The sequence below is a fragment of the Temnothorax nylanderi genome, unplaced genomic scaffold (assembly GCF_030848795.1).
Source record: "Temnothorax nylanderi isolate EJ_2023f unplaced genomic scaffold, tnyl_v1.0 TNYL_tig0003_pilon, whole genome shotgun sequence".
NCBI classification, from domain to species: Eukaryota; Metazoa; Arthropoda; class Insecta; order Hymenoptera; family Formicidae; genus Temnothorax; species Temnothorax nylanderi.
In genome coordinates, this window is record NW_027249065.1 from 715,611 (window position 1) to 743,276 (window position 27,666).

The following is a 27,666-nucleotide window of genomic DNA, read 5'->3' on the forward strand; positions in this document are numbered from 1 at the left end:
AATGATTAATTTCACCCTGATTTTTTTTGTTTGATATTTTGGTATCTATGCACCGAACTTTTAATTTGCTCGCGAGCATTGGCAATTTCGATATTCGCTATTTGCCAATGAAAAGGGTAAAGTAACATCCATTTTTTTATTGTGCAACTCGTATAACCATCGCGATCAAATACGATGCAGGCATGGCTATAGCAGTTTGCAAAATGCGGAGGATAGATGCACGAGTTCTCCCAGTCGCGAATTCATCCACGGTCGAACTCGTTCATCGTTCGGGTTTATTTCGAGCAATCAGTTATCGATCACGCAATTAGCATTAGGTACTGAAAGAGCTTAAAAACCGTCATCGTTAGCCGCGTCTTTTCGCGGCGCGTTGCACGCGCATTTTTTTTTTTAAACTCTATCGCGATGTCAATCGGACTAAGGGAGGAGAATCATTAAAAAAAACTAGACCCAGGGAAAAACGAAGCGTACAGGTCGTTTGACGAATCACGAGGCAGCTCTTGGATATACCGACGTGGGAGGCGCGCCGCGGGAGGAAACGAGGCGGAGGGGATGATGTTTTTTTCCTCGGCGGCGCCTCTTTAATTTGCCCTCCAATTAACGGACGGGGTCCTATTTGAAAAATACCTGCCACGAGGGCTGGCAATTATACTTCTTCCTTTTTTTTGCGTCACGAGCGCGTTATTAGCGCTATCCGTCCAGCCGCGCTACCTCCCGGCCCTCGCATCTCTCTTTTTCTCCTTCGTCTCTCGTTTGCTCTTTCCTTCCGTCCACCTCTCGCACTCTCACCTATTTCCTCCACTTCTCTCATCCATTTTGTCTTAGTGCATGTGTGCGAGCGTGAGGGGATGGGGAGGGCGAGTGGGCGAGCGTATCCGCGCGATTGTATGCGTTTTACGTGTATTGCGGAGCACGCGGGTGAAGTGATGCGACGATGGGATGAGGGGAGGCGAAGGAAGGAAAAGGATGGAGCGAGATAACGAGATAGAAGAGGACAGGAGAGAGAAAAGGGGTTGGTGGTAGCGGGTGGTAGCGAGAGAGAAAATTGGAACCGGGAGTGAGAGAACGGTGCGGCGCGGTGCGGTGCGGTATAGCGCGGTGCGGTGGCTGCGGGTCGCGCGGGGCCAGGGAGGGAAGGAGTGGCGTTTATAACTCGTGCCCGGGTCTCCCGGCTTTGAGAAGGCCAATTAGCAGCATAAAGCTGCAGCTCGGCCCCGAGGCCGAGGATGTTTGTATGTAATAATGGATTGTTACTCAAAGTATCCGGCTAATTAATTAAGCCCCCGCCGCGCGTCCGCCCGCTCGTCGTCGTTCCGAACGGCGCGGCGCGGCGCGGCGGTAGTGGCGGTGACGGTGGCGGCAAAGGAGGTGAGCAAAGTGGGCTGCTGCCCGCTATCCCTGTACGTCACCCTCACCCGCCAAGGCGGATCGCCTCGGAAGAACGTAACTGCGTTCTCGCGATCACGAATGCCGTTTTCGCTCCCCCTTCCCCCGCGATCCTCGCGCGGACGTAACTTAATCGGATAAAATCGCATTTTTAACTTGACTACTGTGGCGGCATAAATCGCGGGACAGCTCGCGATTTCCGTGATTGAGAAAATATGTCGGAGACAATTTAGATTCATAATTTACGAGAATTGAAAAATGTAATTAAAATGTATCCTCGTCCATCAATTTTATCGCGTAAACTTGAAATACAAAATAGAAATTTTGCGTGATTTTACACGAAACAAACAAACACTGTAGAGTCAATTACTCATCGTTAACATTCCCGAGTGGGACGCAACGTTTAAAGTTCAAAGCATAGTTTACAATTTATCTCAAGATGGGATAAAACTTCCAGTTTCCCACTTGTGGGAACGAAATGCGGTGAAGGGTTAAAATAATTGGCGCTATAGAGAAATTTATTTTCGCCTGAAGAATGCTCGCCCAGCGCGCTCGTTCCGCGGGACGGTTGAGAGACGGGCTGCTTCGGGTGTCGGTAGGTAGGCGAAAAGAGAAAAGAGGAAAGCGAGGCGCGAGAACGAAAGAGGAAAAAGAGAAATGTTTTATGCATCGCGAAAGATTCCGACGACGACGCTCGTGACGCAGCGCGTCAGTGCTTATTGGAGTCTGAGCGCGCGAGGACGAGCGCAGAGGCACGGTTCCAATTAGCCGCGCTAATTATTGCGTGCTGTCAGCCACTTACGACCGTCGGAGATGCTTGTAACGGCGGGATACGCGTGCATGGCACGCCAAACGTCCGCGGTTGTCGCCCCCTTAAAAAGACACGCAGATGCATACAACCCGTCTGAATGCTCGGGGAAGGTTCTCATTAACTCGGCAAATCAAATTTCGAGGCGTTCCGAAATGACGACGCCGCGCGTATAATTCTCTCGTCGCCGGGTACAACTTTTTTCTCTCAGTCCGAGCTCCTCTCGACTTGCTGAGAATTTTATTTCACTCCGTATATTTATCGAACTGCGCTCGATAAGCGATTTTAGGCGTTTAGCGATTATTTTAAGTTCTATCACAATGCTAGGAAATTGAAAAGAAGAATCTGCGGATGTTTTTTTCTTTTTTAGCAACGATGCGGGAGAATATAATTGTAACGATTTGATTTGCTTTTGATGTTCCAGACGGCGCCGTAGTTGAGATCACGATGACTATGGACGTGAGCAAATCCGAGACGAATAAAAATGGTTCGACGCAGCAGGAGTGCGCCGGCTGCAGGAAGACAATTACGGAGAGGTAAACGGCGACACACGTATAAGCAATGCACTTCTGTACAATCTATATTCTTAAAGAAAACATCTCGTCCTCTTGTTTTTTCTGTATTAATAAATCTGCTATGCTATATTCAATATTTTGTCGCGAGGACGTACATTGCAGATATCGATCTCCGATCTCTCTAAAGCGGTCCACTTTCGCTTCGTTTATAAATGTTCAGCCATGCTTTGCGTAAATGTAATTTTAAATATCAAGATAAGAGAGGTATTTTCAAGACTTAACGGCCGGTAAGAACGAAAACTACGGTCGGTCCTTCAGGTACCTCCTCAAGGCCCTGGACCTCTACTGGCACGAGGACTGCCTCAAGTGCGGATGCTGCGACTGTAGGTTAGGCGAGGTCGGCTCTACCCTCTACACCAAAGCTAATCTTATCCTCTGTAAGAGGGACTACCTCAGGCTCTTCGGGAACACGGGATGCTGCGCGGCATGTAATAAGCAAATACCGGCGTTCGAGATGGTCATGAGGGCCAGAACGAACGTCTATCATCTCGACTGTTTCGCCTGCCAGCAGTGCACTCATCGGTGAGTGCGAACGACAGAATTACCCTTTATTACTAGGTCCGATTCTCTTAATGAGATTTTAATTTATCTTCATTATTAGATCCGGTTCTTTCTTCAAAACAAAATTCGTCTATTCTCATTGCCCCCTCCCCGCTCTAAAGCGTGAATTTACGATAGTCTTATTTTGAGAAAATGTAAAAAGAGATACAGCACTGTACAGAGAATATATTCACTATTCCGAAACCATGCAAATTGCAACGCGCAGAATTATTTAGAAATCCGCGCAATTTGCTTGTATTAAACGACAGGTGGAATTTCGAAAATAGAAACAAAACTCGCTTTGCGCTCGTCAATTATTAAAAATTACCGCGTGACGTAAAACGCGGGACAACCGGCGGAAGACTCGAATCAGTAAATTTGCTACCTCGCTTTCTGCCCCTCCGACCCACCATCTTCCTTTATTTTCTTATACCGTTCACTCTCATGGCGATGCATCTTTCCCGTCGCGTGGACACATAGGTGAAGGCGAGGAACGACCACGGGGAAGAGACTACTAGTCCGCGAGACAGACTCAACGGGAAGGGGGTGGGGGTTAACGGGGATAGGTTGCTTTACAGGTCAGCTGGGAAATCACCCTGCGCTTTTCCGCGCCATGACCTCTCCTTTCTTTCGCGATGCCGTTCTCCGGACCGACTATAGGTCGTGAAACCTTGCGGCACGTTCTCGTGCAGCCCACGACCTCGGTTCTCCATCTGCCGAAATGTGCGATTTGCCGTCTACTTCCTTATCGAACTATCGTTCGTTAAACTATTTTTCGTTCATTTTTATCAACATTTAACTAGCATAATTTTATTTTTGATGACAATTGATATAATTGTTATTTTTAATTAAATAGGTAAGTAAGATTAATTTGAAAGTTTATAAAATAAAAATTGGAAATTTTCAAAAACAATATTTATCCACATTTAGTTGTGTGCCAGGAGCATCTTGGCATTCCGCGGCCTTAAAACTTCGTTAATATATTCATTATGGATTATTATCGTGAGCTCTTTAATTCTAAGGCGCAATTTGAGACTTTTTGTAATCAATGAATTACTACCAACTGAACGATGAACTCTGATGGGAGATTAAGTATATAAATCCAAATTTTAATAGGTTTTGAATTTTGCTTTTATAAGTTTCTTCTGTATCCTAATACAAGTTTATAAGTTTCATAAGTTTCTTGGCGATATAAAGGGCTTGCTTCAGGGCGAGAATAAACGCCCTTCTCTCTTTCCATCTTTGTGTCATCTACTTTGTCTTTCAAGAGAGACCAAGTTACTTACGAACCAGTATTTTCACGTTCGATCGAGATCATTTTCGCGGGCGGGACACCGACTCTTTCCAGGATCTTGTATAGATCATATATTGCTCCACGGTCAGTAACGAGACGCGCAATATTGAATAGAATCAATTGAAGCGAGAAAGATCAACCGTCGCAGATTTATCTATCAAACTCGCTCGTTATCACCCGTTACTCTTTTCTCCGGTCTTTTTAATTATCTCCGGACCACAGTACAACGTTTAAACAATATGTAGCAACGACGAGACGGCGGAGACCTGTCGCGATTCAATGGTGGAAAGCGTACAAACGAGTGCACAAAAGCCAGCGGAGCGATACAATGCTGGCTTACGGAAGTGACTCGTTTTGGGGGGTAACAACGACAAGGAGAAAGCAGATAGAGCAGAGAGAGAAAGAGAGAGAATCTGTAGTCGCTCTGTCGCTAGAGAAAGGCGACAGAAAAAGGGAGAAAGAGAGAATGAGGAGGAGGACAGGGGATATGATAGAGGAGCCGGAGGTGGAGGATGTAGTTTTAAGCCAATAGCGATGGTTCGTCCAGGCGTGTGGCAAACGTTGGCACAGCGTCTCAAACAATGTGAACAAAAGAGCATCAATTTTACGTTTTTATCGTCCGGCATTGTCTATCTTCGACAATGCCCCCGCTCACGCGCGACTCGCGGCGAAACTGGCCCTGTAGCGGGGTAAGGGGAGGGTAGCGCGCACATCAGGATCAAAACGAATTCGTACGGAGGGGGATGCCGCGTTGAGGGTCCTTTGGAAAAGAATCGCGGACGCGTGACGTTTGTTGCAGACGCGAGGTAGGAGCCGCCGACGTTGGTTTTGCGGGGCTGGGATAAAAGCGGATTGCGAAGAAGTAAATTGAGACGGTCGCACTCACAGCCCCGGGTCATTATATTTGTTATAACAATCGCGTTGCGTGTCGCGGATGATGTACGAGCGCAATTAAAACGCGCGCGAGCGAGCGCCCGCGATAAAATATGCCTGATGCGGAATATTCGGTGCGACCCCTGTGCGCGCTTGCGATCGTGCCGCTAAAAAGCAGGCAGGTAGGTAAATTTGAAGAGGGCAATTACTCGCAGCGCTGCGCGTCCTGTAACGAGACGACTTAGAGTTTGCAATTAAACAGCAACAATTACACGGGGTAACTTTAGACTGTAATAACACAGAATAAAGGGTTGCCAGTGGCTGCGACTAGGCTCCCACCCTCCTGGTTAGAGGATGATTTACCGATGCAATTAGCTCTCTCTCTTTCTCTCTCTTTCGCCCTCAATACACACGAATACACACACACGTGTACATTAGCGCAAGCGCAGGCATCGCGTATTCGCTTCCTCTCCGATTTCTTTGCTTCCGTCGAATCCGGTCAAACATAATGACTACTCGATTAAACTTTCGCCCCTGCGACTCGGATTTGATATCTCGTCGGGGCGATATTCGGCGAAATTACAAACGATGTAGAATTTCTCATTCGTAGATAATTACTATTTGCAATCGAAATTGTTATAGCGTAAAGTATTTTTGTACTTTTTATTATTTTTGAAAATGGTATTAATTGTTTATATGGTACAATTACAACGCGTAATATTACACGTTATTGCTCGTGCTTTTTCATTATGTTTGATAAGATCGCGGCGGTTATCTGTTTCGAAGTGACGTCCGGATTGTGCTCGCGTGTGTGCACGCTCTCGGCTCGACGCTCGGCCCGCAATTTTCGCGATTCGCCGCGGTGCGTCGAATAAAGATTTTATCTGAGAAACTGGCGAGACGCGCACGGCGAAGCAGCTGAAACTTTGATGCGCCGAAGCTTGCGCGCAGAGGACGGTATTACTCTTTGAAGGCTACGGCCACGTCGTGGGAACGATCCGTAAAGTGCCTCTCTAACGGGGTCACGCATTGCCACCGGTGGTATCATTTATTGAATCGCAACGTCTTCTTTCCACCTTCGCGCTTTTCCATCGCGTCGACCGAACGTCGTCTTCGCGCGCTTCTTTCTTCGCCTCCTCGTGTCGGCGTCACCTCGATTTCTCTCCCCTTCCCCCCCCCCCACCCTCCATTGTCCTGCAGCTGGGTTACCCTCGTTAAAGATTCAACCGAGTTATCTGAGCGCCGTCCAGATTGAAATTTTTCATGCAGACCCGAGAATCGTCTTCACTTCTCCTCGTTAACTGCTCTCGACGCGGACGATTCACCAGTTCGATGTTTCTCAGATGTCCCACAAGCTGGAGATCTTACCCCCCGTGAAATTTTGCGAAATAAATCCGTAATGGCGACTCGTAAACACAGGTTCGATCTTGACGAGTAGACGCGGTAACCTCCGACCAACGATCTCTTCTCTGGACTTTCAAAGGATGAAAAAAAATTGCAACGCGTCGCGGGCTCCCGGGTGCCGTGAAACGTGTCAAAACGGCCGTAAACAATGTGATGTATCCCGCGATGCGCAGGGGTAGACGAGATACGCGTGCGACGAGGCAGGGAAGGCGGCTGGCGAGCACGTAATAAAAAGAAAATTGAATGGAAACACTTACGGAATTGCGCCAATTACGTAGGTGCAGGCGTGCTAGATGCGCTCGTGCTGTAATAAAGCGCCCGCATGGCGCGGCGGCGGCGGTGGCGGTGGCGGTGGCGAATTTGTTCTCATTGCGATGAACGCAGAGCGAAAGATAAATCAAATTTTAAACGTTTATGACTTGGCTCGCGCGAGCATTACACGACGAGCTTCGATACGATGAGAATTAAAACTTTGTAAAAAGGGCTTTGTCCGACCGCGATTTTAATATTTCGCTCGTGATAGTCGTGAACAAAAATATTTTCGTACCTGAAAATGTCTTGCGATATGTTTCTGCGTCACTATAATTTCTAGACTTATTGTTAGTCTTCTATATTATATATCTCTCTACTACATTTTCTCTCTATGACTAGATGAACATCGAGAAATATTAGAAAATATTTTTGCAATTCTGATGATCTTAAATTTACTATATACTTTTTACTTTCTAATTATTATTTGTAAAAAATAATAAGGTACTTGAGAGATATCATACTTGATGTCGCTTCAACGTTACATGTTTTAATTTTAATTTTTAATCAGGATTTTTTATCCAATCAGCTCCAGTATAACTGACTTGAATAGAATATCTGCACACGCTTTCTGACGTTCCTTGTCGCACTGATTTTGGGCCGGCTACGTCGTATCACACGGTCGTGTAAAAATGCCCTAGAGGGGCTAGGTGGAAAATTACGGGGCAGCGTGCGCGCTGATATCGTTCCGCGGCAGACATTTGCGCCGTTTTCGCGAGAAAGGATCGGGCTTTGCGCGGCATTATTCGCGCGCGCATAATGGAAGGCCCCGGGAATGACTGCGCTTGTGCAACGCGATAATTCCATTGCCCGCGCAATTACGACACAGTATCTGCCTCTAGCCAGACGGCCGAAAAAGGTATTCCGAAGCGTTACAAGGATTATTTTCATTTAAACCGTCGAGAGTATTGCCCGGTTGAAGCCCGGATATTAATTCTTTTTTTCCCCCACGTCTCTCCTTCCCGCCCCGAGATTAATGGGGAATGATTAATGGTGAAATACAAATACGCTTTCGTCGATTATATCGCGTACGTATGATGAAACGCAGTAGGAATATCGATTACAATAACGACAAGCATTGTTTCGATTAATTCGTTTAATTTGAGTTTATTGTAACATTGTAACTTTGTTCGTCATTTTATTTCTGATGTATCGCGATTTGGTAAGCAAAACATTATTATCTGTTATAGTTATATTCTTTCTAAGAAACAAACAAAAATCTCGGCTAATTCTCTGATCGTTCATTATTGCTATTGCTGCTTGATGAAGCAATAGCATTAAAAAGTAATTCATATATTTCTCAGAAAAAAGCCCGATGGGCTCCAAGAAAATAAGCACTTAATTATTGTAAAATAACTTTTTCATGCCATTCTTACCGCGTCAAAAAAAAAGCAGCAATGTATTTTTTGTGTAATACAAAATAATTAGGCAAATCTGGATTAAAAGATTAGAAGAGCGACCGGTATCGAGAAAACGAGAGAGAGAGAGCGATGGTTGCGCCGAAGGGCGAAAGGGCGGGTGGAAAGCGAGAAGGATAGGTATCCGATTGGAGTGTGGCGTCATTTAGCAGACGACGCGTATAATGGGGGAAACGAGCGAAACCCGGTATAACCCGCGCGCTTGCTGCCAGCACGGCCACGCGCGCAGCAACGCGATAATTCTATTTGCCGTGCGATTATGAGAGTATCTACCCCGGGCCAGACCCGACGCGGCGCGGCGCCATGCCATGCCGCCGTGCCTCCGTGCTCTCGTATTTCGCTCTCGTATTTCCTAGCCCGGGATCAAAGCGGATGCGAAGCCGCTCTCGCGGACAGAGGCCCCGATAATAATTATTTATTCGATACGTTACGATATGCTCGTTATCCAGCGGAACTCCTTTTTCGTCCTCCCTTCCTTCCTCCCTCCCTCCCTTCCGTCCTCGTCGCTTTTTCTTTCCCTTCCCCTCCTCGTGCCCCGATCGATCGATCGGATTTGGAATAACGAACGGGGTCGACCGGGGCACAAGATCGAACCTCATTTGTTAATCGCGTTCTCTTCGAGTCTCTCTTTGAGTCTTTCCGGAACCAACTAAATCTCGCGGTTCTTTTTACATTTTTAATGGTGTCAAGGATTAACTGCTTTTTCTGTATCTTCGATTGGAGTGTAATTATTCGGCGGCGAATAAAACTTCGGTAACTCGCGAAATGTTGGGCGAATCGGCGTGCACTTCCGACGACCGACATAGCGTGTTTCCATTTTTTTACTTGCAGGTTTTGCGTAGGCGATCGGTTTTACTTGTGCGAGAACAAGATTCTCTGCGAGTACGACTACGAGGAGAGGCTAGCGTTCGCTAATATGGCGTTACAGTCACCCGCCTCATTAGCATACATCAAAAGGCAACTCCCTCCTACACCAACGCCACCGGGCCAGAACATGCACCCGGGACACAATCCGCTCCAAGCTCATCAAGGTCTTGGGCAGTCGGTAGCTCAGCACAATCATGTGCCCAACGTAAGTGCCAACAAACTGCCTGAACGAGTCTGGTTGATAAAGTAAACTCGGGGATAAATTCGCGATGCGAGCGCAAATAAAAATTAATAATGTTCTAAAGTAGCAGGGTAAATGAAATATTATGTGTCTCCATAGTCTATTTTTTCATTTTATTAATAATTATAATACATCTTTATATAAGCGTTGTAATTTTTTCGTGCAAGAGAGAGAGAGAGATATATACCTTTCTCCTTATAATTTGTAGTAATTGAGGCTCGCGATGATTGCTGCTGCAACGTGAGAGTAATGTCTCACATCTCGCGAACCTTTTATGACTTCAGGGTCAAATGTCAGGCGGCACGCCGACGATGAACGGGACGACTATAGGGGTCGGCGGACCGAGGGCGCCGGGTGATATGAACAACAACGGTCTGTCCGGGCCCGCCCTCGGGCCCGTGAAGCCACCCCCGATGTCCATGCAGGCGCCAACCAGCTGAAACGAGGCTTCGCCGCCTCTGAAGAAGCTCAGGTGTCTCAGCGGTTACTAAAGCCGACGGGGGTTCTCTTCGCTCGTGGAATGTAATCGTGGATTGCGGACAGCGGAAAAGGGGGAGAAAGGTATACGTTGCACCGCTGAGAATGACGAGATGGACAAAAAAGGGGTGGATGGGTGGACGATAGAGAGAACGGGCGAGATGTAGACGGGGGGAGGGGGAGGAAACGTCAAACGCGCGAAGAATTGGGACTCCGAAGTGGAATCCGAGGCTTCGAGGACAAAGTGACGAGTCTGGAGATTGGAATCACTGTGATCGTGGAAAATGGACACAAATTTAACGGAAGATAATGTTAATACAGTGTAGGACACGTGTGTGTGGCGTGAGCTGGAGCCCGGCACACCGTATTTACCGCAGGCATACAGGTACATACAGATACGTACACTAATACACGAGCATAGACACACATACACACTCCTCCCGGGCAACGCAAACGTTTAAATGACGTCGTAAAATTCTCCAGACGTTCTTCAGGTATCTCTCAGACTTTTGCGTTGTTTGCTGATGCACGTACGCGTCTTGTAAGATACGATACGACACCCGACACACACACAAGGATAAATTAGATAATTCGTGTAAGATATATTTCTCTAGCGTGATGGGAGCGAATGTGGTTCCGCGCGAGAGTGCGAAAATTACGTGCGCGTGTGTCTGTGCGTGCGTGCGGCGGAGTCGCCTGTAAATATATCTGTGTCGTATTCGACTCCGCGAGAGTGAGAGAGGACGAAACAATTACCAGTATACGCACGCCCATCGAGATGACTCTTGTCCCGCTCGTGATACCGCCGTCGTCCACGCGTAAGGACGTATAAGGAACGCCGGATTCGAAAGGAGAGGGAACCTTAGCGAGAGCGAAGGAGACGCGAGGGGTTCTGTAACACGTGCCATAGTCCCACGATCTCTCCCGTTTTACAGCCGGCCGAGCGTGGGCAGCCACGAAAGGGAAAGGAAGCAAGACGACAGTCATCTTATATTTCGAAATTGGAGAATCGGGGGAGCGCGATACCACCCGATTCTCTTCGGGATATTCGGGTCTGAAAAATTAATGTCCTAAATTTTCTGTCGCCTCATAGCACCGGTTGAATTCTTCTTCGTGGCCCTTCTAGTCTCCTGAAATTTCTGTTATATGTGTTACGTCGCGAGTCAGACGCGCGATCGGCTCACGCGACAGCCGATACCAAAGATTAATTAACGACATTAGGTTAAGAACCCCTCGGAACGAGCGCCGCGGAAAGATTCAGTTTTAGACAGCCCGACGCATCACGACGAATTATTTTTCGTAAGCTTCATCCGTCGGCGAGTCTTCGCGACGGTGAAGAGCAGCGGCGGATTATCGCTTAGGGGCCTCCGAAACCTATTCGGGCGGTTTCGCAAAACGATAAAGCATATTACTCTCAAACATTTTACTAACTTTCATTCGTTGATAATACTATTTTTATCATAATTTTAAATTTTCATTGACGATAGCGAAATAGAGGGATTTAAAGTGATTTACTGGCTGAGGTCTTTTAAGTATTCCATAATCCGCCACTGTCCGAGAGTCGCGAGCTCCCATCGGAGCAGAGTGAGGGGCTTAGTCACTTAGCTTTAACGCTTTAATGCCAAAAATACAGGCGGCGCTTATCTATACCAAACGCCAAACGGCATACATTCGTAATCATACGGAGCCAGAAAGGAGACCGGCGGAAACGCTCTCTGCCGCGTTTACCGCCGCGGCATTATTAACTGTGAGCTCGTAACGCTATTAACTGTGAGCAATTTCCCGCGACGCCGGAAATACCGGTCCGTCTCATTCTCGCGTTACATCCGGGCTTTCTCTCGTTCGCGGCCGGTTGCGCGCGAAAATAACACTTCTCTTCTCGTTCCATATCATAGTTAGCAACAGTGACACTTTTTATCTCGTGGATATGAATTAGTGATCCATATTACAAATTTGTTTATGCAAATTTGTTTTTTAATCCTGAATGGGATTGAACATTGTTGTTGCAATTATCTAAAAATGACAATTAAAATTGCTCTGAATTCGAACGAAGTGATCACTTATCCGTTTAACGCAATGTGCGCGGAGTCTGAGAGAAAGTACGCGTAACGGGAAATTAGTTTACATCGAACACTTGTAAATTATCGAGGAACAACGGATCGAACCCGACGACTGTCGCACCGCGTTAGTACAAAGGTCCTGCGACACGGCGGAGGGGAACAGGTCGGACGACAGAGGCAAGCAGTACGGGGCGCAAAGGACATTGTCTCCCTACGTAGGACAGAGAAGAGAGGGGACGACACTTTCCCATTTTTTATCCATCTGTATATAATATCACTTACCTAGGGCTCTATTAATAATATTAACGACCGCCTATCCCTCGCGAGGGGGGAGGCAGAAGCTCCCATTACTACCGAGAAAATATAACATTCTTATAAATACAACCTGGTGTATTCCAAGAGCGTTTTTCATTTCCAGTCGGAAGGATCTGCGACTTCGACTCCGACATACCGGCAGATCCTACGTTCCGCGACCGGGACGTCGCCTTCTTCACCTTCGCCATCACACTCTCCTCAGTTTCAACTCCTTCGTCCCTTTTCCCACCCAGCGATCTGTCTTTTTGCTGTGCCACGAGGAATCGAAATTGAGGTAAGTCCCGACATATGAAAAGTTCACCAGATCTGATCGAGGGCCCTATTCAATGCGTGATTCCACAGGGTGGAAGGAACGCAGGAGGGGTTAAGAGGGGAAAGACGGTAGCCGACGCTCTCTCGCGTGGCGCCGAGCTAATACGAGAAGGGTGGAAACGCGATTTCCCTAATGCCCGCCAGCCCGCGGAGCCGAATGTTATTATGCGCGGTGAAGACTTTATAATGGGACGTGGAACTCCTTAAAACTCGCGGATACGCGCCTTCGAAAACGCCGGGCGGCTCCGTTACGGCGCGGAAGCGAGCCCATAACTGAAAACTTATGCCGCTGCGATTGCGTTACGAGGTCGTTTCGCTCGATGGGCTGTGTTTCATTTTTAGAATTGCGCGCCGAGTGATTCGTAATCGGTTGCGTCACGCCGTTACATCCGCCGTTCGTGGTGAAAAAACTCGGTCGCTCAGTTTAGTGAAATACATTGTAATTAATGATTCGGTCAAAACTTATGACAACGCAAACATCACGAAGTCGCTTTGTTTGATGGATTCTACTATTTTCGCGATTAGAGAGAGAAAGAAAGAGAATGTGTGTGTTTGTGTGTGTAATTACATCGAGCACGTAACGCTATTGATTTTTTTCCAGTTAAAAATCACACTTTCGGGTTAATAAACTTCACGTTGTAATAAATTACGCGATGCAGTTCGAAGATAGCATTAGGAGGCCCAGTCGACTTTAATTAATTTTTCTGGGAACGGCCCATAAGTTGTTTTAATTCGTACTCCACGCAATTCATCGGCGAAGATCCTATCAAAAATAATATCCAACTTTAATGCGTTCGGGCCGGAAGGGGTTAACAATCTCGGCTCGCTTCCGGTGCGTGCTCGGGCGAATTAATCCGACGTCGCGCGAGTAGCCGCGACTCGTCATCTCGACCCTCGAACCACGCCGCTACCACCAGCACCACTACAGCCAAGCACCACTACCATCACCGCCTCCACCACCACCGTCACCGTCCACGTCCAGAGTCGCATTAATCACGTCGAAGGCAGACGGAGGTGGCGGCGACGCGAGCGGGGGCCAAGGGCGATGCGAGACTAGGAACGAAAGGGAGAATAGAACCCCTTAAAATAATCTGGCCCGAAATGAAATCAGCCAAGGCAATTTCCAACCCCCCCCCCCCCTCTCGTATCCGACCGGCGATGTTAACAGCGGTGGCGGTTTTATCCCGCCCGGACGGCGGTCCCGTCCTTTCCCTTTCTACCCCCCCTTCGTCCATCTCCCGATTCCGTCGTAGTGCAACCGACAAATGACGACGCGGCGGCAACCCCCTCGCGGCGACTCACGGAATTAAAGATCACGAGATAAGAGTGTCATCCTTCGCTATGCATTATGTGTTCGGCAAAAAGCTCGCCCCTGGGCCATCCTGCCGTTCCACCGCCTTTGCCCCTCTGGCACCCTCTCTCTTTCTTTTCTCATCTCTCTTTTCGCTGCTTGCCTCCTAGCACGTGTTTGTTTCGAGCATGCGAGAGAGAAAGAGAGAGGGAGTAAAAAAAAAAAGATGAAAGACTCCAATTAATCTACTTCATCTATTTTTTTGCCTGTTCAAGGCATCTCCGCTGGCGTTCCTTTCGTATCGACATTCTTTTGCTAGGAACATCCCCCGTCCTTCCGAGCATGTTGTAGATATAATGAAGTCCTGAACGTTGAGTGTCTCGCGAGTTTGTAAAGATTTTCTTGGAGACGATTGCAACGGGATGTACGCGAGGATGCACCTCGGTTATGATCCGCACATCCTCTCTCGGTCTGGGCGAACGAGATCTTGGCCGCGACCGGTAGTCGTATTTCAAGTTTTATCGTCTTGAAAACATTAAGAAGCTAACACAGAACGTTGGGGCTACCTTCTGAGGCGAATTCATCGAATCGAAGTTCGAAGGCGTATTGTCGAAGTAGCGCGATAATAATTGCAAAACTGAATATCCCTAGGTTTATTAGGTGTAAACAATAAAATACGGAATAGGAGAAACAGGAACATATACTTTTTGCATAAAAGCAAAGAATATTTTGCTAATATAATACTACAAAAATTTATTAAGACATAGTTATATGTATTTAAGTTGCAACCAGCAGTCCTTCGGAGATCACATCAAGACTTCAAAGTAAGTAAATATTAAATAAAGAATAATCTATTTTTCATCAACCTAAAGAGAATTTTTATAAAATATCTACTTATCTCGATTCTACTTGGTAATCGTTATATTTTTTCCAATAAAAAATTAATTTCATTCGAGATGAACGTTCAAGAGCGGATCGAGACAGGGAGGGAGTGAGGGAATCGCTTAATATCGTCGGCGAAAATCGAGTTTCAGAAGCCGTGTTCTGAAACATCCTGAAACAATCACACGGTTTGGTCGTTAGTACGTAAGGCCGTGCACACAGACAGAGAGCCTCCACGGCCTTTGGTTCGGGTGCGGGAGTCGACGCCGTAGGGCCGCGCGTTATGTATAGGGTGTACCGAAGGAAATAACCGTCATCTGTATTCGCGATAACATCGTAATTGAATGCGGTTGACGGGGATTTGCAGCGTACGACGGCCGACCACCGACGGCCCCCGCAAACGGTTCCCCTTCTCACCGCGCTCTTGCAATTCTTCCTCCGTCGTGCCCTTCCCTCTTCGCGCACCCCGCAACCCTCACCGATGATCCTTCCCTCCCCTCTCCTCTTCACTTTCCTTTTCTCCTTCTTTTCTTTCGCTGACATTTTTTATTCTCGCCTCGTTTCTTATCCTCAAAAATGAATTTAGAAGATGTTATAGTGCGGAATTAGATACCGTACGATTGAGAGAATAGAAAAAAATCCCAAGGAAAATTTTTCTAATAGACAATTAAAAATTGTCTTATCTTATAAGCAATAATTTTGTAATTTTGATATAAATTAACGTCCTTTCATATTCCTCGCAGCCAATCTTCCATCGCGATCTCCTCTGTTCTCCCGTTGTTTACTTTTTCTACCCCGCTTCCTGAGCCGACCTTCTCATTCGCGTCCCACCATTTTCCTCCCTCGTCCCCTCCCTCCTACCCTTCCTTCGTTCACTTTTTATCTCCCGAGAGTGAAGCATTAATCATATCAAAAAAGGCACGGGAAATCTACTTCGATATTTAGGGTGTGTCGTGGTATTGTCACGTGTGTGTACACGCGTGCGTGGGCGCGCGGGGAAAATCGGGGATGCCGAGTGGCTGGTGGTAAATATAGCGATACGACGATAGCATAGAGAGGAGAACGCAGCGAAGTTTATGAGGGAAATTTCGAAAAGGAGATTCTGGGCTATTTGGAGGGCTGTTTGGTCGTCAATTTCTCGTTCAGAAGCGCCCGTCTGTGACCTTTTCTCGAAGAACCGAATAACAGGAGGCAACTGTGTCTTGTGGAAGATGGATTCGGGTCGATACGGTCTGCGGTATTCTAATTGTGTCGCGACACCTCTAAATTTACTTCCTTCGACACAGACGGTACCAAAATCACATAGTCCTTGGCCGATCTGAGATTGATTTTTTCTCAACGAAAATGTCGAAGTATTCTCTCTTTCGAACTCTGTCCAGTAATCAATTATTAGAAATAGAGGTCTTAGCGCACTTTTCAAAAGAAGGATTAAATAATGGAAGTATGGATCAATTACAAGTGGATTATATAATAGAATTATATTTAATATAATATAATATAATTTTAATTTGCTTAGTTACAAAGATATATAATATCAAAAAGTAAAAATATGTGATAAACGAACTTTCATGATATTTTCGATAAGGAAAGATTGCTTCTAATGTAGCTATAGAAGCTGCAGCTAAAAAAATACAATAATAAAAATCATATGATGGTTTTAAATGATATTTGTACAGTATATGTAAATACATATTTTCGAATGCTCTTTCTCGATGCCGAGCTTCGAGCGTCGGCACTTGGCCCGGTTAATCCCGGGACGAGATCGGAAAAAGGACGGGCCGCGCGCATCGCCGCTAATCAACGGTAGAAGAGGTCGTTTTGCGATCCGGGATAGCGATCCTTGCATGCGGAATGCGCTGATGGGAAATACTTGTTACGTCGTGGCTACTGTCACGGTCGCTGATTGGCGCATGACCGTTGGATTTCGCGCTTTATTAATGGCCGTCTGTCGTCGTCCTTCTCCCTCGCGCTCCCTTATCCCAGACACGGGATCTCCGATCTGGGTTCACCTCTCCTCCCCTCGCCCTTTCGATATCGGCTGTCCCTGCGTTTTCGCGTTGCATCGCGCCACGGCGCGACGTCCGACGCCTGCGCCCCGCCAAATTATTTACGGAATCTCGCGTTTTTCGCGCTTTTCGTGCCCTGATTTCGTCCACCTCGGCTCGTGACGCAGATCGCGAGCGAGATTTTATTTCGGGAGCACATCGCGAAGATCGATCGCGACCGCACGCCTCCGATAACTTCGCGATTTAATGTTTCTCAACTTTCTCACGGTAGGATGGAAAAAAATAATACAAGCCACACCCGGTCAGCGATGCACACATCTGTCAGATGCGTTATTTCACAAATATTGGCCTATAATTTTGCAAATATTAACGTATTGAGATTTGAAGTGATATGAACATTTGATAATTATTGAATTGCATTGTGCGACACTATCGTATAAGGTGAAAATTGATAATACATCAAAGGGTTAATAAACATGTTTATTATATATGTTTATGTCGATCATGGCAGCGCCGCTATAGTTAATCTATCGGTATATATCGGCATATGTGCAGACTTAGACAGAACACAACAACGGGATATACGATGTAGAATAATGTGGAAATAATTGCTGCGCACGCGAGAGAGACTGATTGAACGATGTACATATTAAATCGTTGCATACTATTTCCTGATAATCAATGCAGCAACGATGCGTTTCTATGTCCGATATAATAGCATCGTTATATTGCGGTTACATAAATCAGTGATGAAGTCCGAGCTACATGCTCGACGCTTGTAATATTCCGTTTGCCGGATTTCCGCGAGCGCGCGCGCTTGTAGAAAATTATAATTATGCGAGCTTCGATCGCGTAAGCCTATAAATGTATATTGTAATTGTCCAACAATTTTCGTCATAATATATACTACTGGTCATATTGTACGGGCCGTCTCAGACCTATCGTAAAATATTTTCGAGGTAAATCCAAACGTGAATTCGATTTGGGACAATTCAACATTGAGTTTGCATATAAATAAACTATAAATAATTGCTGAAGTAAAATGGATCTACAATAGAGCTTGCTGTTCTATTTTATCAGAACTTATTCGATTCATTTTTTCTGAAATGCGACAGTTCAATTGATATTAAATCTAACATTGTTAAATCCTATGGATTTATCAGTCTTTCATTTTTAAGAGAAAGTAAAATTTGTACAAGATGAAAAAAATAAAAATATTGGCTAAAATCATGTTAAAAATGCAAATTTGAAGGATGTGACGCGAGAGATACACAGAATAGAGAGTTAATCGAGAATTGAAATTTATTGTTCGTTTATATGCCTTTGAATAGAATTATCATGTCGGCCGGATAATCACGCGTAAGCAGGAAGAAGGGACGTTAAGACTAACTTCCTTACTCCAAATCTCCGAAGTCTCGTTTATCGTATTACCAAGTACCATTCGCGGCGTAGGAACTGTATCGCAGCGAGGATAACCGTTTGGTAGCTGCTGCGAAGGATCTCACGCGCGAGGATACGGGCTGGCGAGACAAACTAAGAATATTACCTTCGGGAATATATACGGACTAACGATCTACCGATGCGTATTAATAGTCTCGACGGCGCTAACTGTCTCGCCACTTAAGCGCCGAAGTCTGGCGACCGAGTATTTATGCCGCTTCGTAATGGTCTCTCGACGGAAGTTCTCGAAACCCATCGAGTTCTCTCGAAAACCGAGGCAGTATTATGCATTCGATATTATGATGTATAAACGCTTTTAGGCCTTCAAATCATTTAGAAGTTTTCTTCTCTCGAGTGCGATTCTCCGTAGCAAACATGTTCCGTGAAAACAAAGTAAAGATCCAAAATTAAGACCATTTATTTTATCGTTTTATATTGAAAATTCTGATTAGCACATTAAATAATATAAGTAACAATATTAATATTTAAATTAATATTGACAAAAGATTCCAGACATTTTAAAAAATGTTTATTTTTTCTTTCTCTTTTTAAATGCGCTCTTCAGGAATTAAATATTTCTATTTCACCAGACAATTGCATCACAGCACGAAAACCTAACTTCCTGTCGTAGACTTTATTGTCTGTAAGTGAACGGTAGTTCGCGTTCTTCGTTCTCCCTTGCTCCGCTTATCCGTCCGACCATTCGTCACTGTTCCTTCAACCCCGAAGACGGCGGGAGGGGAAGACCGTTCACGGATTTTACGAGGGACTAGAGTCGAGTATCGGTGGGCAATTATCCGCGAAACAAACAGGTCCGCGAGGGAAAGTCTAACGACTGCCGGGCTCTTCCCGGCGATTACCTCAAAGCAAACCGCCTAACAAGACATTGTTCCGAATAGCTTAGCCATTCCTCTCCCCGCCGTCTCCGACCTGGTGGCTCTTTTCCACCCTCTCATTCACCCCCGCGGAACCTCGCTCCCACGTGGAAGAGACACCACATCCACCGGGACGACCGAACCCAGCAGCAGTTAACAACCCCGGTCTGGCGACGGTCGTTAGCAACCAACGTGGGTCACCTCCCGCGTCACGTTCCGAACTTAAATCTATAGCGCATCTCGTCGACGAAATCTCGTGTATTATATTGGAAAATACGCGACTGCTTCTCATTACCAGAACTTGTGATAATTCGATATGTGAATAACTTAATGTATACATAATTTTAATAACGACAATTTAATATTTATATGTCGAAAATTTTATACAGTTATTGTTATTAGATAAGACTACATATTTATCTAATATTTCAAAAAATTAAGGATTTCAAATCGCGAAAATTTATATAGTGTCAGGAGAATATAATTAGTATCTAGAAGACTATCTAAAATTCTAAGAATCTCCCAAAGTTTCTAAAACTGTCTTTGAGACATCTTTTAGATAAGTGTATTGTCTGGGGAGTTATAAGTTTCATACAATTCTGAATCATAGAAATATGCGCGTCACTCCTCTACCTCTACTCTATACTCACATTCGTGATTTGGACCCTCTTATAGCTTTTAATTTTCCGAAGGTATTATTTTCTCCTGGAGAGTTTGGAAGAAATTATGGGTCTCTATTGGAGAATAAGAATGCTGAATGCTCTGGCGGAACATTAATACTGTTTACGAAGGCTCTCGTATTAGGCTCGATAGAATGGATACGCCGGAAGAGGGAGATTTTCCACAAGAGGAGGACTCCGCTGCTTGCCTATTCCTTTAAGAAGTTCCCGCCGTTATATATACTCAAGTACATATATATGCGCGCGTTAGCACCATTATCGCCATCCGCGATAAGGTCCCTCGGGTGATAATATATTCCGGCAAGCATCTCGGGAAAAAATACAGATTAAGGCTCCTAAGCACGGATTTAACGCTTATTTATACTCCGCTAAGTACCGGCATTACCGCGTATTACAATCCAAATGGTCGCTCGAACTTTTTCACTGTCACCTGCTTCGAGATTTTCGCCGCATTTTCCATTTCCTCCCGCCCCGCCACGCTGCTTCTTCCTCGAACGACGAATTTTTTTCTCCCGCTCTTTTCTCTTTTCCGCGTCTCCTCGCGGCTGTTTTATCGCAAATGTATATCCGCACTTATTCAAGTTTAATGCGTCGCATATTAGCGAGTTAAGAGACAATCGGTTTTTATTTCCGTCGCTATGCAGAAGTTATCCGTATCACTTGCAAAGATATAACAAAGTATTCCAACCAGGACGATAAAATCGATTCCAAATCCATCGTGGAAATAAGCTCGTCGTCTGCGTTACTACGTAGACGGAATTTTCGGAGACGTGTGCTTAGAACCTCGGCTCTCGAACTATAGCTATCGCGCGCGGGTGCACGTTTCGCTGTTTCTTGCAGTTCGTGTCCTTAACGATCCTGGAATACCTCGTTTCCTCTGTCTTCGACGAGGCGTGCGTATCCCTCTGGTGTACCCAAGGGCTCTTAACGGACGATGGGCGATAAGGGCAAACGGCTTACGAGCCCGTCAGATTCGAAGCACCGCCACCGCGATCCGGACGTGTCTATTCACTTCGAGTCCCTTCCACTCGTAGATTTTCCGCTCGCGTTCGCGGCTCCGGCTACTTCAAAACATTTGATTTTGATCACCGCGAAGCGGCTCGGTACTAACGTCGTCCTTTACGTCGGACTTCGGTCTAGTCCGGTGTAAACTGCATGTACGGCACGAGCACGTGGCTCCGGAGTCTTACAATACTTTGTTACTGCGTCGTTAATTTTAACACCCGCTACGTGCCGGCGCTTTCGCCAAGTTTTTCGCATCTGGCCGGCAAGAGTTAGTCGCGTGAAATGCGCTTTGTCAGTTCGAGAAAATGATCGAATTTATCGTAGCTCGGAACTTTTAGCTTTCAAACGATCACGTTATAACGGACTGCTCCATTGTAGTAAAATCCACGTAGGTGTTATCGAAATTGTAAAACTAATTATCATCCTATTTGAAATTCTCTAACAATTATACGATTGCGTAGATTGATTAAGACGATACCGCTAGACTCTGGACGTTTTATCAGTTGACAACGAGAGGCGAGACATCGAGGATATTTTATCGTGACCGAGGGACCGAGGCCTAAAATCGAATTGCCCGCACGTAATTATTCGGTCTCCTTAGCGTAATCGCGGTAAGATTATCGCCTATCTTGCGGCTCGATTCGTTGTCGTTAAAGGGAACGCTTTCATGTCACCCCGGGGAGCGCGTTGGGGAACATTATGGCTGGTAGGCCGCCGGAATTAGTAAGAGGCGAAACGGTGGCGACTCAATTCGATCTATCATCGCGCTACGCAAGCCATTCGCATTCTTTAGATTTCGGGACCAGTGCGTAAGACAATTTCTGTAAATTTTAATCAACCTGGGAACGTAAATGCGTACGCGGGAGTCGCCGTAGATCGTTCCGTGTAAAGATCACATGGATTAAATCGAAATAGACCTCTCGCGATAGTGGGGAACCGATCAAATCGTTATCCCGGTCGCCGTCTGCCGTGTCAGGTCCGCGGAGTGAAGTAAAATGTACTCGAAGGGTTATGGTTAGCCATCCGCGGGGCTTATGGGCCGATCGCCGCCGATGGAATCAGCGTTCTGCCTCCATCCCGCTGCTCATAATCAGTTTTAGATTAATTAAATTTTACGGCCGCTATCGTCGATAAACATTAAATTTAACGGGCCGGTCCTGCCCAGGCCGTTACGGCTCGTTATACGATCCTGTACGCGCCATGGGCGTTCACTCGAAATACCAATCGCTCGTCTCGGATGCTTCGGTTGCATTTTTACTTTGTCAGGTAGCGCGGTAACGCGGTGAAAAATCGATCTCGAGATGTTGATGAAAATACACGGCTTTCTGTGCAGGTCGAAATCGAATAAAATAACTTCCAAATTTAATGTTGTTATTTTCGAAATATCCATGCAGGTAAAACAATTTATTCTATATACTTCACGGAGTGAAGGTATTCTCATTCTTCAGCAGAAATCGCCAAAAATTGATAGTGTCTTCATATATATATTTTTATACAAATATAAATCTAAAATCTGTGAATACGTTAGTGACACGTATTCAACGTGAAAAAATAAAAATATACCGTTCCCCGCAATTTTGTCGTACAAAATTTATCGGCGAAAATGGAGTACCTTATATACCCATAACTGAGTCGAATTAACCCGGGTGGTTGGCGATGCGCAAGTTTCGGGCGAATTGTTATCCCGCAGCCGTGAAACGTGAATCGCTCTCGTCGACCAGAGAATGGTGCGGCGGGTGTTGGCGCGGCGCGGCGCGGCGCGGCGGCGAGCAGCAGCAAGCCGGGAGGTAAATCTGGCGAAGGCGGTAATTAAATTAATTAGCTATCTCGAGGATGCAAGGATGTACCGTGCCGACCGAGAAAGCGGCCGCTCTGCCTCTCGCTCGCTCGTTTTCTCTTTAACGGTCTTAATTATCAGGGACTCTTCACCCCCTATCCGCGCGCCCCTTTCGTCTGTCTCTCTCTCTCTCTCTCTCTCCTTCTCTCTTGCTCCTCCTAGCTCGCTCCCCATCGCCCGTGTCTCTGTCCTTTTTCCGGCTATTTATTAGGTTTTTACTTATGGAGCCGGTTGCAGTGCAATCGTCCGATCTGGACCAGCGCGCGATCGAATTTTCCCATTATCGTCGACCTCCTCTGCCGGACGAAACTTTTGCCGGTCGGTCCCACGGCCGGCGGCGAGTAGGACGGCCTGGTTTCCGTGAAAGAAGCAAAGCACTCTGGGTAATTAGAAGCGGAATTATATTCCGCCGCGTCCTGTTTCAGTTTATAAACAAGGACTCTTAAATGAAGTTCCCCGGGAGCTGGCCGCTTTAGTACTTCGGCCGATGCGTTCCCGCGTTTCGATCCTGAAACTCTGGACTTGCTCGCACGAGCTTTTAACCCTTTCTTATGGCCAACATGCTGATAGAGACACATTTTTCTTTAAAGAAATACCTGAAAAAGTAATGCCAGAAGGGACTAGATACAAATTCGGGAAAGCGAGAGAAAGAAAAAAAATTATATTTCTATTTTTTTATACACAAAAATAGTAAGCTGCATAGGTAATCATGATTTTCGTAACTGTCGTCTGTTTTTCGTCGATCTAATTAGTAGCAAATCGCTAACAGCGTCGCTTAATCATTTAATCGAGCTAATGGTTCTTCCAAAGCGCTAGAAGAGCGCGTATTCCTGTTTCTCCCTCTATTAATTCCAACATTGAGCTAACTCAGCTTCACCTCATCCGTCTATTTCGGATCATGCGGTTGCGATTGTAGTGTAGATCAGCTTTGATCTATGTTTGCACTTAGAAATACAATTTATAATCTCGAAGATCTCCTTCGATTTTCGTAAGGATATAGCACTGGAAAACTTACTCGTTTCTTTACAAACGATTGCATTGATTCAACTATTCGAAACGTCTTTAGCTTTGCTAAATATATCGCTATCTGATTCAATCTGATTCGCATAATTGCCTGAAACGTGCAGTTTGCTTTCTCATATTTTTTTCCAATCTCCTTATAACTTTTCTAATCGCCTCAGAAAAACATCGCGGGATTTAAATCATTATTTTTTCCTTCGCCTCGTATTTATCTCAGCATTATATTACGTCGCACGCACGTCGGGACGTCGAAGAAACCGCCTAACGACGTACATTCATAATCGATCTCTCGCTCTTATGGGTACGTATACGCGTACGTACATACCTACGACACTCCCAAAGGTACCCTATTCCGATACGGCGCGCTACCCTCGCCGCACGACTGCGAAATTAGCGCCAAGCCCCTGCGCACGGGAGCTTTCCTCCCCGAGAGCTCCAACTTCCTAAGCTCGACCCAAGTTTGGTCCCTCGGTCGACGCGCCGCGCCGCGCCGCTCCGGCTCCTCTTCCCATCGCTCCGTTCCGCTCCGCTCTCCTCGCTCGCGCGAGGCGCAGAGCGGAGGGATAGGAACACGCGTTTTAGTTTTTAATGATTATTGCGCCCAGCTACGGCCCAGGTAGGCAGACATTACCCATGGCAGTCTCCCTTGCGCACATTTGCATATCTTTCCACCCGTTAGGAATTGCCTGCTGGTTGCTTTCGTCCGCTCCGAGCGGGCTGTGTCTACTGGCGCTTTCGCTTCAACTTTTAAGCCCCTTTCCTTCTCTTCCTTGTTTCTCTCTCTTTCTTCCTCTCCTCTTTCTCTCTTTCTACCTTCTTTATTCACGGGGTGTTCTACAAAATTGTGCGTGGATTGCGGATGTGGAATGCTGATTCTTGGACGAATTTTCGAATGAGATTTTTCTTGAAAAGTCGATTAAAAACTGTTCTCAATCACTTCCTAATTTTCAACATTAAACATTATGATAATGCTCTTGAATCTTGTATTAAAATTTTAATCATGCCATTTAATATTAAACCCTCAGATGCGATCGTACGCATGCAAAAATTGAGATGTTCGCGAAGTAAGTAAAATTTAAGTGAATAATCTATCAAGATTGTTACTAATTTACGTTAGTTATTTTGTACAGATTAACAACGAAATAATAAATTATTGCAAAATATTTTAGACGTGCAGCGCACTGCTATCTTTTATCTGTCGATATAATTCTAAAAGACTATAAACACAATGAGACGTTTTGATCATAAGGCATGGTTTACGATTGTGAAATTTTGATGGTAAAGTTCCGAAGTTTTTATTATTTCTGAACTTCGAAGTCTAATTCATGAGAATCAAAATTTTTAATATTGGATTGCTAGCACCATCGTTTTCTCCTTTCACTGGCATGAGGATTGAGAGACACCCTGTATAATCTTTATCCCTATCTCTTGTCTCTTACCTCTCGCTCGGAAACGGTGTTGGCGTCTCTCTTCGGAACATATCGCGAGCAACGCGACGTCTCGCTCGTGCTTTACGTGCGGCACCCGCACCAGTAATTTCTCTCTTGCTAGTCTTCGGCCACCCCTGCCGCCGTCACTTCCTCACTCCACTTTCTTCCTTTAATGGCACTTGGTTTTTGAGTGCATTAATTAACGTTTTGTGTCAGCCACCCCTTAATTAGACTGCTTTTGAAAAAATCAGTCAGTGAGTCAGTGCGTTCTCGAGATGGGAGGAGAGCGACTTTCTCTTACCGAGGGTTGAACCACTACGCGACTTGACGTTTATTATCCAGGCGGAACGTAACGGCGAGTGCTAATTTTGCATTATTAATAATTTACGCGACTGTTGAATCGAGACTCTCCGCGCAGAAAGAAACGGGGGAACTCTGGCTCCTTCCCTCTGCAGAACGACGTGACATATAAGTGACACAATTATAGTCGATTTCTGTTGCTGTAACGACGATTTCAAATGCATTATTTCAGACAGATTTACGACGCGATTTCTATCTGCAACTTAACTCTCTGCTAAAAAAAAAAGAAAAAAAACAACTCAAAGCGCTCGGAATAAGACGCCAATCGTAAAACCATGCACGATTTGGCTGCTCCGCCATCAGATCTATCGCGTTATTTTCGCGAATACTTTCCTCCCTTGTCGGCACTCGCGCGCCATTAAATGCCGCGATCTTCATAGTTCGCGAATATCGCGCATTCCTTATCGCGCGGGCGGTAGCTTCGTAACCTTCTCGTATCGAGCCCGCGGAGTCGGTGGTTTACACGTTATTTAGCAGACGCTCTCCCCAGTGTAAATCGGCGTCGGCGAAACTATTGACCCCGTCATCGCGGTGCACGCGCGACTTTGGTCTTCCATTTCCGACGTTTCCCCGCCGTTATTTCTCACCATCTCGGCTCGACGAACGCATCGTGCTCGTCGGCGCGAACGATCGGAAGGGAAACGACGCGCTTCTTAAAATCGTGCCGGCGAACGCGCGCGTTTAACAGCGCCGACGTTCGAGAGGAGGAGCTCGGATGCACGACGACAATAGTTCGCCATTGACGGCGAACGCTCCCCGCGCGGAGATCGTATCTGTATTTCATTAACATTATTCTCGGTACACTGTGCTGCTACTCCATTCTGCGCTACAGTATCTACGAAGACGAGGATGACCGAACTTGAAGAGATAAATGCACCGGAATACATACAACTAGGGTTAGACAAGTTACGCGCAAAGAAGAAAAAGAAATTGAAAGCATATTCGTTGGAGCGTAGACTGAGTAAAAACGGGAAAAATACGAACGCAAAATTTTCGTTTGATAATAACTTTAGCATACATTTTTAAGAAACTTCCTCAGATTTCAAATTAAAATTTTTTCATTAAAATTCATACATAAGATTTTATTCTCTTAGATCCCTTTATTACTTTATTTAAAAAATTGCTGTTTGTCGCAATTTATCCCAATCTGTTGAATTTAATAATAGCATCAATTAATAGCATCAATTAATAGCATCAAATTGGCCGATAGTTGGTCATTGTACTTCTTCGATGAACGTAATAAAATAAAATAAAAATAACGAGACGTTACTTTTGGAAATGAAGGGGAACGTAAAAGTAACGGGTTAAAAAAAGACAAAGAATCGCATCGGCGGTAGAAATCCGTGTATACGCGCGATAAAATGGCGCGAAAAGTGGAATAGGCGGCTTCGGTGGCACCGCAGAAGCGCGTTACGAAACGGCCCGGGAATTCAATAGCGACAAACTCTCTCGCGCGCGCGGATATTATTCGGCAGTAAAATTTTATTTCGTCGGCATTTATCGGCGGCATTTGGCAAAGCCGGCTCGCACGGTGAGCCCAACATACGCGAGCGTCGTTATTTGATAACGACGAATTATTGTTACGAGAAAAAATGGACGCTGCCGTGTACCCCTTAACTTACGCCCTCTCTCCTGGCCCCCCCCCCCCCCCGAACCAGCTCGAGTGCGTTGATCACGTGCTATACGCGAAGGGGAGTCGCGTGCATATTTCACGAATTGGGTAGATAAAAAATGATAACGCGCGTAAACAATTAACAGTTTCAAATAAAAACGAGAGAAAAAATAATCTTTGTATTAGAGCAGGAGGTTACTTTTTATAATCAATATTATACAAGTAAATCTTGTTACTAAAGTTTGAGAAAAATATTACATTTATTTAATATTCTTCGTACACATCGCAATGTAGCGCTGTTTTTTTCGTAAACTGCCGGTGGTTCAAGAAATTCAGTAGTTAAACAAAT

At 45.6% G+C, this 27,666-nt stretch overlaps 2 protein-coding genes across 5 annotated transcripts in view; one reads left to right on the forward strand and one right to left on the reverse strand.

Annotated features, from left to right (window-relative positions):
* LOC139770857 (LIM domain only protein 3) overlaps positions 1–12,636 on the forward strand; it is a 52,501-nt gene extending 39,865 nt beyond the window's left edge. For both annotated transcript variants that reach the window (XM_071703114.1, XM_071703124.1), the window contains exons 2-5: positions 2,619–2,730; positions 3,028–3,291; positions 9,439–9,679; positions 10,000–12,636. In XM_071703114.1, coding sequence (XP_071559215.1) covers positions 2,642–2,730; positions 3,028–3,291; positions 9,439–9,679; positions 10,000–10,155 — 750 coding nt within the window. In that variant the 5' untranslated portion in view covers positions 2,619–2,641 and the 3' untranslated portion in view covers positions 10,156–12,636. The remainder of the gene's footprint in view (positions 1–2,618; positions 2,731–3,027; positions 3,292–9,438; positions 9,680–9,999) is intronic.
* LOC139770897 (uncharacterized) overlaps positions 1–27,666 on the reverse strand; it is a 198,322-nt gene that overhangs the window by 57,203 nt on the left and 113,453 nt on the right. The window lies entirely within an intron of this gene.